General features: G+C 35.9%; 1 protein-coding gene across 4 annotated transcripts in view; it reads left to right on the top strand.

The window, feature by feature from the left end:
* Positions 1-17,336, top strand: part of COG5 (component of oligomeric golgi complex 5) — a 172,096-nt gene that overhangs the window by 62,226 nt on the left and 92,534 nt on the right. For all 4 annotated transcript variants that reach the window (XM_068189682.1, XM_068189686.1, XM_068189685.1 and 1 more), the window contains one exon: positions 9,673-9,803. In XM_068189682.1, coding sequence (XP_068045783.1) covers positions 9,673-9,803 — 131 coding nt within the window. The remainder of the gene's footprint in view (positions 1-9,672; positions 9,804-17,336) is intronic.

The raw sequence follows: 17,336 nt of genomic DNA, 5'->3' as shown, positions 1-17,336 counted from the left end.
GGGGTTTTTTATTACTTTGATTATATAGCTCTGTAGCACTACTGATTCTAAAGTGTCTCCTGGCATTTACAAGTGTATGTTAGAAACTACCTGTGTTCTTTCATGGGCAATCTATATTTTTGAATGCACATATTAGTGCAAAAAAATTATATAAACTCAAAAAATGTAGGATATATCTCACCAAAAAGAAAAAAATAATGCAAACTAGCTAGTTCAGGATGGTAATTGTAGACTTGTAGACCTGTAAGTCTGTAGCTGTTCGTGTATACCTTTCTTCCGGCGTAAAGTATTCAAAAATTAGGTCAATAGCCATTGACATCATTAATTAAAACTCACAAATGACCCAAAATCTCCCCTGCCCTCCTTCGAAGGCAGTGATTCAGCAAAGAGTCAGCCATCTTTGCCTTCTCTGCAACTGGTGGGATGTTTGAAAGAAGTTATTTCTGACTAAGGTTCTTGAGACACATCATCATTTTCCTTCATTTTCTTTTATCATGGCATGGTCTATTGCTACATGGGATAGTACTGATGGAAACTGAATCATCGCACGTTTACATAACGCTCTATATTGAGGAATTCTACTTAGCTATTGAATGATAACGAATTAATAAGATGTAAAAGCTGCCTGGTGTTTTCAGGCCAACATGTAAATTTAGGTTATATTTTGCATCTCTCTGCTCATAACTATTTTGCTTTCATGGCTTTAGTTGTGATGCTAGCTTAGGCAAACAAAAGGCAGCCAAAGTCACATACCTTCATTTAGGTGAGTCCTTTTTTTAATTTCCTAGTTCAGAAAAGAGATGGTTTACTTCATCCACTCCATTTGGAAGGGCATAATTCTTTTACATGGGTTTATGGTGCAGTTGCAATATATTTTCAATGCAATTATCTCTGATAAATATGAGAGTATATTCTTTTCATCCAGCTTAATTTTATATACTGATATGAGGCTCCATTTCAAGGACTGCTTTTTGTTCACCTGTTGAGATTTCAAGAAATATTTTCAAGACAGTAAAAAGCCTGATTACTGTCTCCATGAAACTTATTAAAAACAAGCTTTAATCACCTCTTTGTTTTCCAGTTTTGGATGCTCTCCTGAAATAGGAGCAGAAATTAGCATTACCATTGGCCTTGCTAATGAACAAGCAGTGCAAAGTTGTGGGTAGGAAGTTGTCAAGTTAGAAAGCATATGATGGCACTAAATTACTCTTACAGATTAATAAAACCAAACTGTATGAATGACTCTGTATTTTTATCCTTTCACTACAGTCCTTCATAAATTTCTGTCTGTTATTTTTTGTCATTCTGTTATTCTCAGCTCTTTAAAGCTGAAGTTCATTTGTTCTGTAATGCCCCACTTGGGCTATATCTCTCTCCTGTTCCATATTCTACCTTTCTGTCCCCCTTTCTGTTTTTGTCTCTTTCACACATGCTGTACATTTGCTTTGCATCTGTGATGCTATGAAGTCTGTTCAAAACCGAAATAGGACAACTAGATTTTTACTGGCAACATATTTTATTTTTACTTTGCTCCAAAAAAAGACCAAGAGGAGTACTGACTTGCAGAGGTATTATTGCATTGTTGCCAGAATAAATTTAATTTTGAAAATCCATTTTGAAATTTTCTTTTGAATATTTTCTGATTTCTAGGCCATAGCTATGATACAATACTTAGGGTGAAGTTGGTTTCAATTCCACCTAAGTACTATTGATGAATGGCATGGATGTTACAGTTCTTCATGAGTATTTTATCACAGAGAATTTAGAAAAAAATGCAGTTTTAGTTACTGAAAATGTTTTGGCAGCTCTTGAGGGAATTTCCTCAAACCAGCCTGTTTTAAGAAGCTTACAGTGATTTTTAGAGTTCTAGATCCTAATGTTTCGCAGTTTCAATTTTAATTATTTAAAATACAATGTGTACATTCCTGCAGATTTATATCCTCCGTGGGTAAGATGTATGGAACCATAAGTACAGTTTTCTGCCCCCATGTCTAACTAGAATTTCTCATGCTGTAGCCTGTATCTCTTGTGCACCACTGAGGAAGGTCTGTCTGTCAGGCAGCAGAAGATGCAGTTAGAGCTCTTCTTACCCATTTCTGTTCAAGGTTAACAGACTCAGTTCTCTCAGCCTCTCCTTACACTTACATGCTTCAGTCCCCTGTCGTGGTGGTTCCCTATTGGACTCATTTGTCCATGCCTCTGTTTTCTTGGGAGGCATGGAGTACAGTGGCCTTATAAGTGCCAAATAATAAGAATAATGACTTCCCTCAACCTGCTGGGGTACACCCAATCTGGTACACAGCTGGCAGCCTCTGCCACAAGGATGCACTGCTGGTTTAAGTTAAATTTTCTGTCCACTGGGTCTGTTAATGAAAGCTTCTTTCCAGCCAGTGAACACCCAACCTGCTTGTGTGGACAGGGCTGTGCCATCCCAGGTGAACAGGGCTTAACTCTCTTTTGTTGACCTTCATGATGTTTTTTTCTGTCCTTACCTCAAGGTTGCTATGGTTCTTCAGAATGGCAGCCTTGCACTCCAGGGTGCCGAGCACTTCCTCAAATAGCTGTCACCCATAAGCGCACAGAGGGTTAATTCTGACCTGTCACCCAGGTTGCTGACAATGGCATTGAGCAGCCACCAGCTGGATGTGGGGCTGCTGCCTGCTCCCCTTGGAGGGCACAATAGCAAGTAGCAGGTTTAGTAGGTCGTGGTGAAGTAAGGTTGTGAGTCTGTATTCAAGGGTGAGGGGGAGGGATGGGGGAGATCTAATGGTGTGTGGGAGGGGGAACCTTAAAGGAGTTCAACAACTCTTGCTTTAGGCCTAAGTGAGTGTGGGAGTCGTGTGGTATAACTTGTGATTAGACCTAAGTAGTGTTTGTCTTGGTGTGTTAAGCTATTTTTTGAATCATGGCATTTTCACAGGAATGTCTCCAAAATTTGGTGCTCATTGTTAAGTCAGTGATGATGATAAAAATAGATATCAAACTCATTTCCATCAGTTCCAGATCCTGCGTGGCATCTGATTTCCAGCCCAGAGAGCAGTAGGAATTAACTCTTCCATCAAGACAACTTAAATGCAGCTTTAATTTAATTTAAAAATAGCTAGTCAGTCTTCCTCCCTGCTCCCCCATAATTGTTCTCAATTCAGGGTGTGTTTTTTTATATTTTTGCAGGCAGTATGGAGAGAAGCAGCAGGCTTCCTCTGTAGATAGGATTGGACATAGATGATTATTAAAGCGCTAGTAAATATTTTAACATAAACCATATTCTGTTAAAAAAACAGGAACAATCTTCTGGAGGAAACAAAGCTGATCCCAAGTGCAGGATGACAATTTATTCTTTCTTATTCCAACCTGCCTTTACACTGAAAACTTTCCCCTTTGTTTTAACATGCTAGAAAATGTTCGATTTTTTCATACCTACATGGTCTCTGAATTCTAGTGTTGAATTCTCAGTGTTCTTCCAAAGTAAAGCTTTGATCAGGTAAGATGATGCTCCATCTTTGGAAGTGTTCGAGGTCAGGGTTAACAGGGCTTTGAGCAACATGACAGCATGGAAGGTGCCCATGCAGAGGGGTTGGACTACATTTTCCTTAAAAGCCCCTTCTGACCAAACCATTGTGTAATAATATAACATACATGGCAGGTCTGTTTTACAGTACAAGATAATTGTCTGTCTTTAAATGAGCATTTAAAGTTTTGCTTTCTTTGACTTACATGCTTTTCACCAGTTTGTTTTTGGTATTGTTGACCTGATTTGTTTAAAATGAAACCAGTCTTGGATTGAAATGAAGAGCTGCAAAGTGCTTTGCTTTGTTTTTATTTCTCATGTTCCCCTTCACTAGAGACATCTAGCAGACACTATAACTGGTTGTCTAATATTTCCTTTTCTGGACTTAAACAGAAAGAGTGTGTTAATGTGCTGTCTGAGAAAACAAACAAATACAGAGCCAAGGGGCCCCACTCACTTTCTGTCTCCAGCAGGACACTTTTCTCTCACTTAATGTTGCTCAAACAGCTAAAAATTGAAATCTTATGTATTATGCATACGAGTTGTTAATTTTTAAGATGGTAGAAATTGCTTAAATAAGGACCAGATTTCATAGGAACTTATGGCATTCCAGTGACACAGACAGATTTTATTCTCTGTTGTTTCACTGAAGAAACGTTTGCAGGAATTTTGCCATATAGGAAAAGAAAGAAATTTCTAACTAACTGACATTTTAGTAAAATATTTTTTTTCTTCCTCTTTAATAATAAATTAATAATACCTGCAGGAAAAAAAAACCTTAAAATCAATAATTTAATATGCAAAATTAATAATTTTTAAAGTATATTCAAAATACATAACATTGTGTATGGCACCTCGTATAGAGCAATTACATTTCTTTTTTTTTTGAACAATTTAAAGGCATTGTAATCTATGAAGTTTTGATAGGAATTAACACCATTTTCTGAAGAGCTCAAGTTGCATAAGATAGCAGTAAGATATTGTTTAATAGTACCAGTAGTGGAATTGCTTTCACTTGATTTAAATGCTTAATATGAGGCTTGCTTCAGCAAGTAATTTGGTGCAGAGTGTTGGACAGTCATTTCTGCTTAAGTGGAGAATTAGTCTGAGTAAAACAAAACATTAGCAAAGGTTCTTTTTGGAAGCATCAGCTTCTAGTTTGAACACTTAGAAATTTGCCTGCTCTTGCTATTCCCCACCTGCTCTATATGCATCAGTTGTGTGGCAAATTTAATGGACTCCAAGCAGCAGACCACTGTTCTTTAAGGTAGGGTGTTTGCTTATTTCACCTTGAGACTAGAGATATAATGTGAAACCTTAGGTTGCTTTCATCAAAGGCTGAGCATTGGTCTTCTCCTGAGGTATTGGGATCTCAGGCAGTCTTCTCAGGGCTTTGATTTTAAATTAGCTGCATTGACCAAAACAAACCAATTGACATATTTTGGCCAAGCAGCATCCTGGGTTGTTGCTTCAGATACAGGTGAGACAAACAGGATGTCCTTCCTGTCCAGTAGCTACTGCTGTAACTAACATTTCAGCTAAGACCATGGAAGATAACAGAAACAAATATTGCCAATAGCAGTTTAGCTTCAGCTTCATAAACATCTTCTACCAATGCCCACGAGTCTTCTATAATAGTTCTTGATAAATCATGGAGTCTCTCATCTTCTGCATACTTAAATCCCAGCAGAACTCTTTGGTATCATTTAGACCTGTTGACTTTTTGGAATTTAAATTAGTAACTTCAAAAATTGTAATTTTTCTTCACTATGGAAAAATAGCAGTATATTCTTAAGGTGCGGCTATTACCAACATTATCTGTAAGACTGCAGAATCAAGTAAAAAAATGACCAATGCAAGAGAAATACACTTCAAACCTTCCTCAAACAGGGAAACAAAGATCTGTGATTTTATCATTCTATGATTTTATTTAAAATTTCAGGAATGGGTTATTTTCCATTAATACCCTCTCCCCCCATTCCCAGTCTCCCATGGAACACCTCTTAATTTGTCATTGGATTCTTGCATTTGAGGGGAGTTACATGTCTGCAGACCTTAGGTGTTTGCTTCTGCGGAATCCACTTTGGATGTTCTAATTTCCTCTTTTGCACCTCTTTATTAGTGTCGCGGAGGTTGGTTCTGAGAGCACAGAAGGGTTTCTCTTTTGACTCAAGTAGCCTCTTGAGTCATGCAGCTTAATCACATTGGTTTATTACTGTCTTTTGTTTTCCTCTTTGTTAGTGCACCTGATTGTTCTCAGTAGTCTTCTGTTGATTCTCTAATTTCTAGCAAAAGCTCAGAATCAATTCAGTCTATATAAAGAATGTAATACAGTTTTTGTGGAGCTCATAAGGGTTCTAGCATCACAGTTATCTCTGTTCCAAAACATATTTCAATGCTTACAGAAAGTTGCAATTTCTAATCTTGATTCTGTATTATCACAAAGAATATTTGAGGTTAAAAAATGAGATCACATAATAGAAAGAATCTGTATTGGTGAGTCGTTTAGATTAAGGAAAGCCAATCATGTTGCTCAAAGTACTGTTTTTCTGCCTAATGTTCTATGTGCATATTGGATTTGTCTGTCTATGAAACTCCTCTTGCATAACTATACTATTTTTAAAAAATACATTTTCAAGCAGCATCTTAACCAGTAGATTAGAAATGTTGTTCAAGTTTAGTAAACCAAGAAAATTTTGTATTGTAGTGACAAAAATAGTTGTTTTATTAAAAATAGAAAGTTCTAGCCCTTTGGTAGGCTGAAGTAGATTATATATGTCACTTATTACTAGGTCTTAGAGTGTATTGTGCCTTGACATACAGTATTTTTGTTCAAGAAAATGATTCAGTAGCCAGTCTGTATTTAAAGTTCTTAGAAAGTTAGTTCCAGCTGTGCTTTCCAAGTTTAATAGGGTGTGGTAGAGGGAAGCAATACCAACACCCTATGAGAGATTTAAGGATTTGCCTTTATGTTCTCGAACCTGTATAAAGAGGTAGAATTATCAGAGGGATGAGAGGTACACGAATGGTTATAGGACTGTAGCTCCCTCCTCTAATTTGCTCCCTGGCTGTGCTGAGAAGTGGCTGGAGCTGCTTGTGGTGCTGCTGAGAATCTTGGTGGCTGCTCCAGCCCTGGCACATGGTGGTACAAGATACTAGATTCTAATTTGTTAAAAACACAAATCTTCCCAAAGATAACGAAATGTTATATATGCACCTTTAAAATCTCTTAAGGGAGAGATGTCAGTCATAAATATATGCTCACTAAGTCTTTTACAATTAATGCATTAATAGTTTTACTGCAGAGCTTTACGGTTAAAACTGATGAAAACCTGACATGCTTTAAACTGGACACCAGTCTCCAGAATCTGTGCTAGCTGAGGGCTGAGCCATTGTTTCTGGTTAATTCCTGATGAGAAGACACAAGTACCTTACAGCCCATGTCCCACTCACCTCTGAGCGTGACCAGTGTTATTGACTGACTTTGCATAGCAAGAAATAGAAAAATGATCACATGAGTAAGTGCCTGAAACAAAATCCTATGTTGGCTACTCCCTGAGTTAATAACCAATAGCATTTTTGTTGTATTCACTTGACAGGTTTTCTTTACTAACTAAAACTGCCTGGTTGGAATGTGTGAGTTCCTCTGCAATATATTAAATAAATCAGATCTTAAATGCACAGGTATTCTGGGCATGATCTGGCTACTCCTAGGTCAGCTGTCCTTCTGCTTGGTTTCATTGTGCTGTCCATGGTAGCAACATCACTGTTGAGAGCACACAAGTGTAGAGATGTCTAATATTACGTTATCTGTATAGATGACAAAAACTATCAAAAGGCACATACCCTGCCTGTGTTACAGCTTCTGCTCTCACACAAGAATGGCAGGAAAGCACTTGCAGGTGTTTCTGACATAGACCTGCTGTCCTTAGGAAAACTGCTTTTCTTCTGAAGACCGAGTAATTTCTAGAGCTTCCTTACTGTTGGAGTAGCAACTAGGAGCATCTACAGTAGTAGCCACTGAACCTACAGGAAGGCTCACTGTATTGAAGTCCTGCTGAAATGCATTGTCGTAAGATACTTTGTTAGGATTGCAGAAAATTTTAACAGATTGGCAGGAGGTGGCTGTCAGTCGGAGACACAGATGGAGGTATTTGCAGAAGCCAAAGCAGCATGGTCTTTCTGTTCTTTTCCAAAACCATCAGAAGGATTAGATTTTTTAGCATGTGAAGTGACTTAATTTAGATTTTGAGATAAAACACAGCAGGAAGAAATGGTATCTTTTTCTGTGGATTTAGGAGATAATAACCATACTTTAATTTTGTTTTGTTTAGGCAGCCTGGGCTTCCAGATTATGACTTTATGCCATAAGTGAACTAAACAGCAGTTCTTGTATTTGTGGTATATATAAATATTTGGCAATATTTGCACCTTTTTTAATCTCATGTTGCCAAAAAACTTCTTCAGAGTTTACTATAGCAGTAGAGTGAATCTGTGATAGTGTTTTCCTCCTTTTTTTTTTCTGTGCAGCTAAAATAAAGGGGTCAGAAGATTAGCCTTCACATTCAAGACACTTGCTCATTGGAACTTGTTGGGAGCTCAGTATTAGTTTTAATGGGTTCAGATGCCAGAACAGCTGTGGAGATGCAGCTTAGTCACAGCAAAAAGTTGCAGGGAAATAAGGGGTAAGCGTGGCTGCTCTGGCCCGTGGCAAAAGCAGCTCTGTAAACACACCAGCACACAGGGCTTCATGAATTGCCTGTGCTGTCCTGCTGCTCAGCTGACCTTTGACACCTCTGATCCATTTTTAAACAAATGCATGCAGGGAAAAGCATTTACAGGCCTATTCTTAGTAGACTAAAACCTATTTGACATACTATACTGTTAAGAGAGATGGTTTCCTTTATGCTTTTACTAAGCTTTATGCAGTATTTCAGTAAGCTTTTTGTTTCAACTTCTTATATGTTATTTTTCATGTGCAGGTATACAGGGATGTTCTCTACATAGCTCTGAAATTATTCACTTGGAATGTTGTGTTCAGTTGTGAACATGTGATTGCTGAAATTAATCTGAGAATTAGATTAGTTTATTGTGAATAAACAAAAAAATATGGCTACTAAAGTGAAAGGTTATTTGGCAAAGATGTAAAAGTTCAGTTAGCTTAGTTAAAATGTTTAAGTCTTTGCCTTAATAAACTTACTGTGAGGACTAAAATGAAGATAACTTTATTAGGAAGTCATAGAGGACTGGTTGTAAATGGAAATACTGGAACATCATCTTATGAAGGGAGAATCTGATACGGTGTGAAATGCCTTGGCCATTATTTTGTTAGTTTTATTTGATCTTTCCAAATAAGCAGTGGAAAACCTGCTCCATTAAACAAAATGTTGAAAACTGTGTAAATGAGAGAAGTCCTGCATTATCTTAGTGATAAACAGTAGTGTAAAGATCTAGGCTACCTGGTCATGGAGAATTAGATAAATTTAAATCCAGAAAGATAAAAAAGGATGAAAAAAAAACATTGTGAAAAGCTGAATTTGAATAGATTTTATTGCTGTAGTTGCCAGTCCAGCCCAGTAATGTCTAGCTACCTGACTGATGGTGCTTTCCACGATAGTACAAATTTTTGTGATGATTCTGTAATTAAAAAGGGAAAAATATTCTTTTATTTTCTTTTCGTACCATTCTTTTGTCTTTGATCCCAAATGTTTAGTAGTGCAATTTAAATATATGAAGTTTAATTTGAGCCTTTTAATGCATCTTTAATTTCAGATCTTGGAGCAAATTACGCTTATTCCAACATCTGGTTAGACAAGTTGAATGATCTAGTTAATTCTTTGGAACAAATATATGACTGCTTTCCCCTTTTTGACCCGTGATTCTGATTCTGCAGTTCCTAGAACTCATGTTTTGCACCTCTTCAGCAGTCTCTGGGCATAGAGAAGTGTGTTGAAGTAAATGCAATGTATTCAATATCCAGGTTTTCTTCAGTAAATTCTCCAATTTTCAGTTTTTCTGGTATCAGACATTACTTTGATGTACTGTATTGTCAAATGTATACAAGAACGTCCCTTGGAACTGACTGTAACTTTGAAATGTTTTAACATGCTTACAATGTTCCATTATCCTGTGTCATGCTTATCAATGTTTTGTTGCTTTTATAGATTATCTTTCTCAAGGGATAGATCTGTCTGGAATAGAAGTGATTGAAAATGACCTGCTTTTTATTGCAAGAGCTCGTCTTGAGGTGGAGAACCAGGCTAAAAGGTTGCTTGAGCAAGGTGTGGAGACTCAGGTAAAATACACTTTGTTCTTTACTTGCTTTCAAAAGTAAAGTGTAAAAGAATTTGAGCTTGATTTCTTTTGCTTTGTGTAGCACTGTCCAGCATCGATTAAACTAAATAAGTTCTATGTGAGAAATTTTCAGACATGACTATATTCAAATAAATTGACAAAACTGGTCTTGTACAGTATTTGCAAGAATAAAATTTTGCAGGATCTGAGCCTGTAATTTGGAAGAAAGTAGATAAACTGTAAACACTGTCATAAAAGCTTGATGCATTCAACACCATATACAGCACTGCCAATGTTGCCAAGCTTTATAGAGAAATATGAGAAATGCAGTTTCTTAAAACTGTAAGAAGATATCTGCATTTTAGCCGTGCAGAAATATACTGAAAATATTTGAAAGATTTGCATTAAAACTTCAAAGAGCAGTTTAAACTTTGAGGTAAATATTCACTGTAGGGAAATAAAAATGAATATGTATAATTACATTCATTCATATTAAATGTAATTATTGACATCTTAATAACCTGGCTACATCTATTAACTATTTGCAGTATCTTTAGTGCTATTTTTTTGCCTTTATAAAATTTAATGTTCCTTTGACTAAACTTTTTAATATTCTTCAAAACCAAAAATATTTTAAATCCTCATTGCCAGAGTGAGAGGAGAAATCTGGTACAAGTTTCTGTCAAATTTGGATCTTAAATTAGAGAACAAAGAGGCTTTGAACAAGACATTTTTATCCTGTTTCTTACCAAGTGTTAAACTTCTCTGTAAGTCAAGATAGCATTTGTTTGTACTATTGTAGATTGACATGAAAATAGAAGGTATACAGAATAGAAAATCTCTTTAATAAATTGGTTTGATTAAGCAATTGTGGATTAAAATTTTTTGGTATGTCTCAAACTTTTACTGTCATTTCAACTAATTTTTGGCAGTAAGAAGTCATGGTTGTGGTAAATACCTTTGACTATTTGCTGATAATAAAGTGGTAGGAAAAAACACCCCATTTTTCACTTGATTACGATTCCAGTGTTGAAACTTCTGGCTATTTGAGCATGTTGCCAAGCTGTGATTGCACTTTTTTGCAAGCTATGAAGCATATAGGTTATTAAATAAAGATTGACAGAAGATGGGACCTAGGAAAAAGCAAGTGGACATTTATTTTAAATTTAGCAAAAGTCTTCATCAGTATGAACTTGTTCTAGTTTTTCATGTCAGATTTGACCTTCTCTGATAATTTTCTCTTCATATTAAGTACTAAAATGGAACTGACAGAGAAACCCTGGGGAAATCAATCCCACTCCACCTGAAAAATAGACAGATTTATTAGGTGTTCCAGGCTGTCTCCAGGTAATCAAGAGATTATTAAAGTATATGCCTGTTGTGCTTTAGCCAGGGGCCTGTTAGCAACAAATGGAGGAGTGTTTGGAAGAAAATTATTAGTGCTTAGTCATTTCAGAAATGGGGATGTTTTCATGAGGAGGTGTTGGGTTATGCATCACAGGTTTGTTCTTGGATATGATTTGTGAATTTAATGTTGAGAACAATAGTTTGCTTTAGAAAATACATATGCTCAAGAAATCTAGAATTTGAAATGTGGCTAGTGAATAGCATGTCTTTGATTCCTGTTATTGTGTTTTACTGACAAGCTGATTTACACCTCTACCTTCCAACCCTTGAAACTTCCTTAAAGAGGACATGGGACCTTCGTCTTTTCTCTTGTATTAGGTACTAAAGAATTCCTCAGATGAACTGTCTTCCTGCCAGTACGTATTCTGGTGGCTGTCTGTACCTTTGAGAATAGTGCATCTGTATTTATCCAGGTGGTTCTTCAGTTATTTGATATTCATATTTGCAAATGCAGTTTTAGTTTCCACCCTTGTTTTCATCTGCTATGTAAATAATAGAGATCAGTTGCCTACATAAGAGCGAGCTGTACTTCTATATTTCATGTAGCACTTCTCAGCAATGCCTTAAGAGAAAAATTACCCTTATGTCTCTATTTTAGAGTATTTTAGTGTCCACCTAGAAGAGAAGCAGGAGTAGAAATGCATTTTAAAAAGTAAGACTGGAAGTATTTATTTTTAAACAAAAGTCATTAGAATTTGGTGACTGTCTTCTAGAATTCAGCTTTTTTTTCAGAGATACTGCTAGAAGTTACTCTTCTTGTTTATTAATGATGTATAAGTCACATGCTAGTGATCTGTGCAGAGATTTCCCCAAAAAATGTCCAGCAGTAGCACATGAAAGCAGATACTTATACCCAAGTAATATATTGCCTTTTTCTGTTCAGTGTAATTCATGTTTTTATGGCATGCCCACCACCATGGTGTTTGTGTATTTCTCAGAAAAAATGAAATCTCTTCCCCCTTTGGAAATGTGGCATTAGCCATCAACTGCTTTAGAAGTGAAGCCTTCCACTCCTGTTCCTGGTGGAATCTTAAAGTTGCCATCTGGGTATAAACTAGAAGTTTCTGTCAGTGTGTTAGACATAGCAGGCTCCCATAGAACTGCAAACCACACTTGCCTTCCTAATCCTTTGAGAAAGAGAAAGGTCTCTTTGCTATTGTTGACAAAAGTAATACAAATAATAGCAAACCCGAGCACACGGGTACCAGTGGCTACAGGCAGGTTGTTTATTGTTCAGTGTGCTTTGTTAGGCACTCCTAGTGTACATAGCACAGATAGACAGTCTTTCATGACCCATAGAACAATTTAAAGAAAATGAATTCTAACCTTATCTTTATTTCTAGTCCTAAACTCCTTGCTAGCTTTCCTTCATACTCTAAGCAGGCTAATGGCAGATAGCGTAGGAAGCAGGAAAGACTGTTTTAGCAGACATGTATCAAGAACTTGATTAAAAGCCACCCTTCTAACAGAAGGGCCAGCAATGTTTTCTGCTTTAAAATTTTAAAAAAGAGATATATCTGCATCTTTCAACAACCTGAAACATCCCCATCATCTATTTTGCTCCCATTGGACCCTAGGCTGAAGAATGTCGATTTGCTCTTGGTACCACTTCACCCCTGTTTTTAACAGGAATATTGTGAAAAGCATATGTGAATAATAAGAAATTACTGGGGAAAAGAGATATTTGTTAAGATTACCATAGCTCAGTTCCAGGTAGAGCAGTATTTCCAGACACGGTTTTGTGTCTGCTGTGTTTAAAAACGAGAAAACTTTCTCTGCAAATTAGCTCATGCTTCAAACCCTTCCTGCTGTATATTGCCATGCTTGGCGTGGGACTTACAGCCAGGGATAAGCAAACTTAGCTCCACCTGGTCATGACAATATTGGTAGATTTAGGAGCCAGGCCATGTGTGTGCAGAAAAGAGCTGCATTTCCATCTCCTCCATCCTCTTAAAAGGTAGTCTTAGTTCTGAGCTAGGTTCAGTGCTTTAAGCAGCAGCTAGCTGTGGGTCTCTGTGTAAGGAGGATGGATTTTTGCATGTGGGAAATACGTTAGGGACCTATGTTCTTGCTTGTGACCTTACTGATACAAATTGTAATAGTTAGGATATAGGTTGTGAAGTATCAATGGTATTAAATGTTGATTAACATATAGCAGGATGTGGTGTAGAAATGAGAGCAGAATTCAGATGGGTTTGCACTTTAAACAGATTGTCCTTTTGTGTGTTACAGAAACACTCTGTATATTTGGCCAGAGAATAAAAAATTTCCAATTTTCCTTCCTTGTCTTCTGGAGGCATCTGTAGATGTCTGACTAGTTTGGTGGGTTTTTTTTTTTTGGTTTTGTTTTTTGTTTGTTTGTCGTTGTTTTTTTTTTTTTTTGGTTGGTTGGTGAGGTTTTTTCTATTTTTAATTTTTTTTAATTTAAATTTTTTTTTGTTTTAGGTTTTAGAGAAATTACGTGATGTTTTATTATCCAGTTTCCTGTATATAAGGTGTGGACAAATCTACTTACCTGCCTAGCATGGTTCTGGAGACAGTCAAATTCATTGATAATACATTGAAATTGTTTTGGTGATCATGTAATGAAGTGTCCTAATCATGTTAGAGAAAGAAAGATATAGGTGTAAGCCTAATAAGTATCCTTTGTTAAATTGGATGTTCTGATTTTTAAAAAATACATAGATTTATTTTTTACCAAAATGAAGAGCTTTGCTAATTATAACCTTGCAGAATAAAGAAGAGGGGAAAATAAAACAGAGAAATAAATCCTAAACTGCACTTCTGACACTTGTTCAAATGCTGTATTTTTATACACAGGATAAATAGGTAAACAGTATGATCTGAACAAAAATTTCTTAGTTATTCACAGTGTAACATCTTTATACTGTTGTTATTTCGGGCATATTTGGGGACATTTTGAATTTTCATATAGTAATTCATTGATAAGAATTTGTTTTGTAAATTATTCTGTTTTGCATCCTTTTTCATATTGAACCTTTCTTCTCAGTTGTTGTCTCTGGAACAAGTACAAGTTTTTTTACATTAAAAAATTGCTAACTAGAAGTGTATACATAAGTGTTCTTGACTAATGCTGTTTAATGCCTGAGAAAAGTGATGGGAGAATGAAGTGACTGCATAATTAACCAGTTGTCTGGAGGTGATTATCCAGGAGTTGCTCAATTTATCTCAGTTCAGTCCCTAAGCTAGGTGCTTGTGTAGTTCATCTTCCAGTGTTATGGCAAAATTGATGAAATTAATGTGAGATCTCTCATAGACCAGCATTTAATCTCTTGTCAAGGATCTCTAATAGGTCTTGTTTCTTATTCCCCAAGGGTTTGGAGGGGAAAGTATGTACATAATTGACCAGGTATCATCACTTAGACACAATCATCAAGAAGTTGCACAATTTATTTCATTTCGGGGCCCTCTGAGCTGAGTGTTTATCTACCACAGCTTGCAGGGTTATGGCAAGATTGGTGAAATTATTCTTAAATTGGTCATAGGTCAGTGTTCAATCTAATGTCAAGGATCTTAAGCAATACATGCACTTACTATCTGTGGCAGCATTTTCCAGTCATGCAAATGCACTTCAAGATGTTCGAGATATTCAGATATTAAGAATGGTTGGTATTGGGCTCCATTTTTCACTTTTTTGAAGAAACATGGAAAATTATAATAGTATTGCATTTTCTAATTGCTTCTAATTATTAGTGCCAAAAGTGTGGACGGCTCTTGGGGCATGACTGTCTGGGCAGGGTCCTGTGATTTTGAGTTTCTCAGTTTCTTTCAATCTTGCCTACTTCAGCAAGAGAATGTGTTGCACTGAAACATCCTCTTTTCAAGATTAGTTCATGATATTTAAACACTTTGATTTAAATCAAAGTATGCCTGCTGTTTTTTGGTGGTTTAGTGTCATCTTCAGATGAATGCTTCATTGTGAAATGGACTGTGCAAGTGCATGAATATGCTTTTCTAAAGTTGTCAGCTCTGTGGAGATGTACTTGACTGTAGAACAAAGTCTAATGTGGCAGGATGTCATTTCATGTGCCCTGTGGTTGTGTAGGGGCCTTTTTAATGTTCAGCTTTAGTTTATTTCGCTTAGAATCTGTTACATTACCCACACTGATGTACTGTGCAAAAGCACAATTTTAGTTTCCAGATGTTTTTGCCTACCCTTTCCTGCTTTTACATATTAGCTATCATATTTTGTCATACCTTTTAAATAATACAAGCCCTTATGCACTTCAGCATGTCAGTGGGATTGATTGCTCTTATGTAGATGTACATAACTGTATAGGTGTGCATAATAACAAAATGATCATTAGAATAGCAAATAAAGTAGAAAAAAAATCAGTCTCATAGCCATTCATCTTTTTATCCATATACTGTTGGTTACACTCATAAAAAACCTGGAATAACTAGAGTTGAAATGCTATTAGAGTATGCTTTTTAAAGTAAAAAAGTAATCGTTGCTTCTTTCTTTTTTTTTTTTTTCTTTTCTTTTTATTCTGACATTTCTATCTTGAAAGCTAGTAGTTGGAATTTAACCTCATTACATTCAAAAGTTTAACCAATATAGTACACTTTAGGCAGTATTGTTATATTTCCTTATTAAACCACAGTCTTGATTCCCTGCAGGAGATCCTGCTGGAAACTAGACTGAGACAGTTATTTCGTAATAGAGTGATTGACTACAGTATGATATAGAAATAGAAGAAATTGCTGATTATTCAGTTTAAAGTCAGTTATTTGAATCTAGAGTAAGGAGACTGAAGTCTTATCTGTAAAGAGGAAAATTTGAACCTGCTTGCTACTTTTGGCATAAGATGAGGGTGGTAGCTATAGTTGACTTTAAATCATCTAGTTTTGTTTCATGAAAATGGAGTATGAAATCCAAAGCTTTTTATTTAAATTCATTTTCACCACCCATTTTACTGCTTATTCTAATTCTAATGTAGACAGAGAAGACTTATTCCAACATGTTATAGCTGTCATATTGGCTTTTGTAATGAAAGCTCACAATGGCATTTGAGTCTGTTTAATTAAAATCTTACTAACTTATACTGTTTCTATCCTTTCTTTTAGAGTAGCCCTGTATACATATGGAGAATTTTCACTTAATGTGTTTTTTGTCCTCACAAGTTTTATTTTTTCCTAACCTTTAAGTTTCTTTGTTGTAGAAATACACTCATGTTGCATTATTCAATTTTATTTTTCATCTTTAGTCTTATGGTTATGATTTTCATGATCTTGTTAACTTGCTAAATCAGATTCCTTCATCTGGCCATCTGGTGCATGGCACTACTGAAGGAGTTTTCTATAAATCTAAATTATTTTTTCCTTGAACTATTCTGTTACGATGTGGTGCAGCAACGTATGGCTCATCTAACAACCAAAAAATATCTTCCAAATATATATTAGTTATATCCTCCATCTGAACGGTAAACTTCATGGGGATTAACGGAACCTTGTAACATTTTCCCTTTACTATTCTGGTCTAAAAGGAGTTTGTTTTATCTTAAAGTATGATCTAATGGAACTGAAGTGTTAACCACGCCTCAGTAATTCAAAATCACCAAGCTAAACACTAAGCATGAATTTATACCTCTGAACTATGGATTAAAATAAACCAGATTTCTGGGCAACATAATCGGCTGGTACTGATATAACCTAGAATATCCTTTCAGTTTCCATAGGAACAGATGATAGAATGTTTTGAGTCTTGGAATAGCTAAAATGAATGTCTGACTTCAATATAGTTCACTTTTACTTTGCAGCTTGCAACCTCTGCATGTAAGGGCTAAAAATGTGCATTAAAAAAGGATGGTGGAATATTGGCATAATACATATAAAAGTGGTTTTAGGAGCAGTAGTAAAAACAATAACAAAAAATAGTATTGCAAGTAAAAATAAGATGTTTCTATGCATAATTCTTCAGGTGTTAGCTCTGTATTTTATTATACAGGTGCAAAAGGTGTTCTCAATTCCATAAGAAAAGAGAACCATGATTATTCCTTTGTGTTAATGGCTCATTCATTAAATGTTTTACCAAAAAAAAAAAAAAAAAGGTCTTGTTGGCCAGCTCTAAATTTCATGTCCAGCCATTGTTTAATGTCACTATGTT

The sequence above is a fragment of the Anomalospiza imberbis genome, chromosome 5 (genome assembly GCF_031753505.1).
Source record: "Anomalospiza imberbis isolate Cuckoo-Finch-1a 21T00152 chromosome 5, ASM3175350v1, whole genome shotgun sequence".
In the NCBI taxonomy this organism is placed as follows: domain Eukaryota; kingdom Metazoa; phylum Chordata; class Aves; order Passeriformes; family Viduidae; genus Anomalospiza; species Anomalospiza imberbis.
Note: the sequence above shows the minus strand (reverse complement) of the source record. Positions and strands in the feature narration are given on the sequence as shown.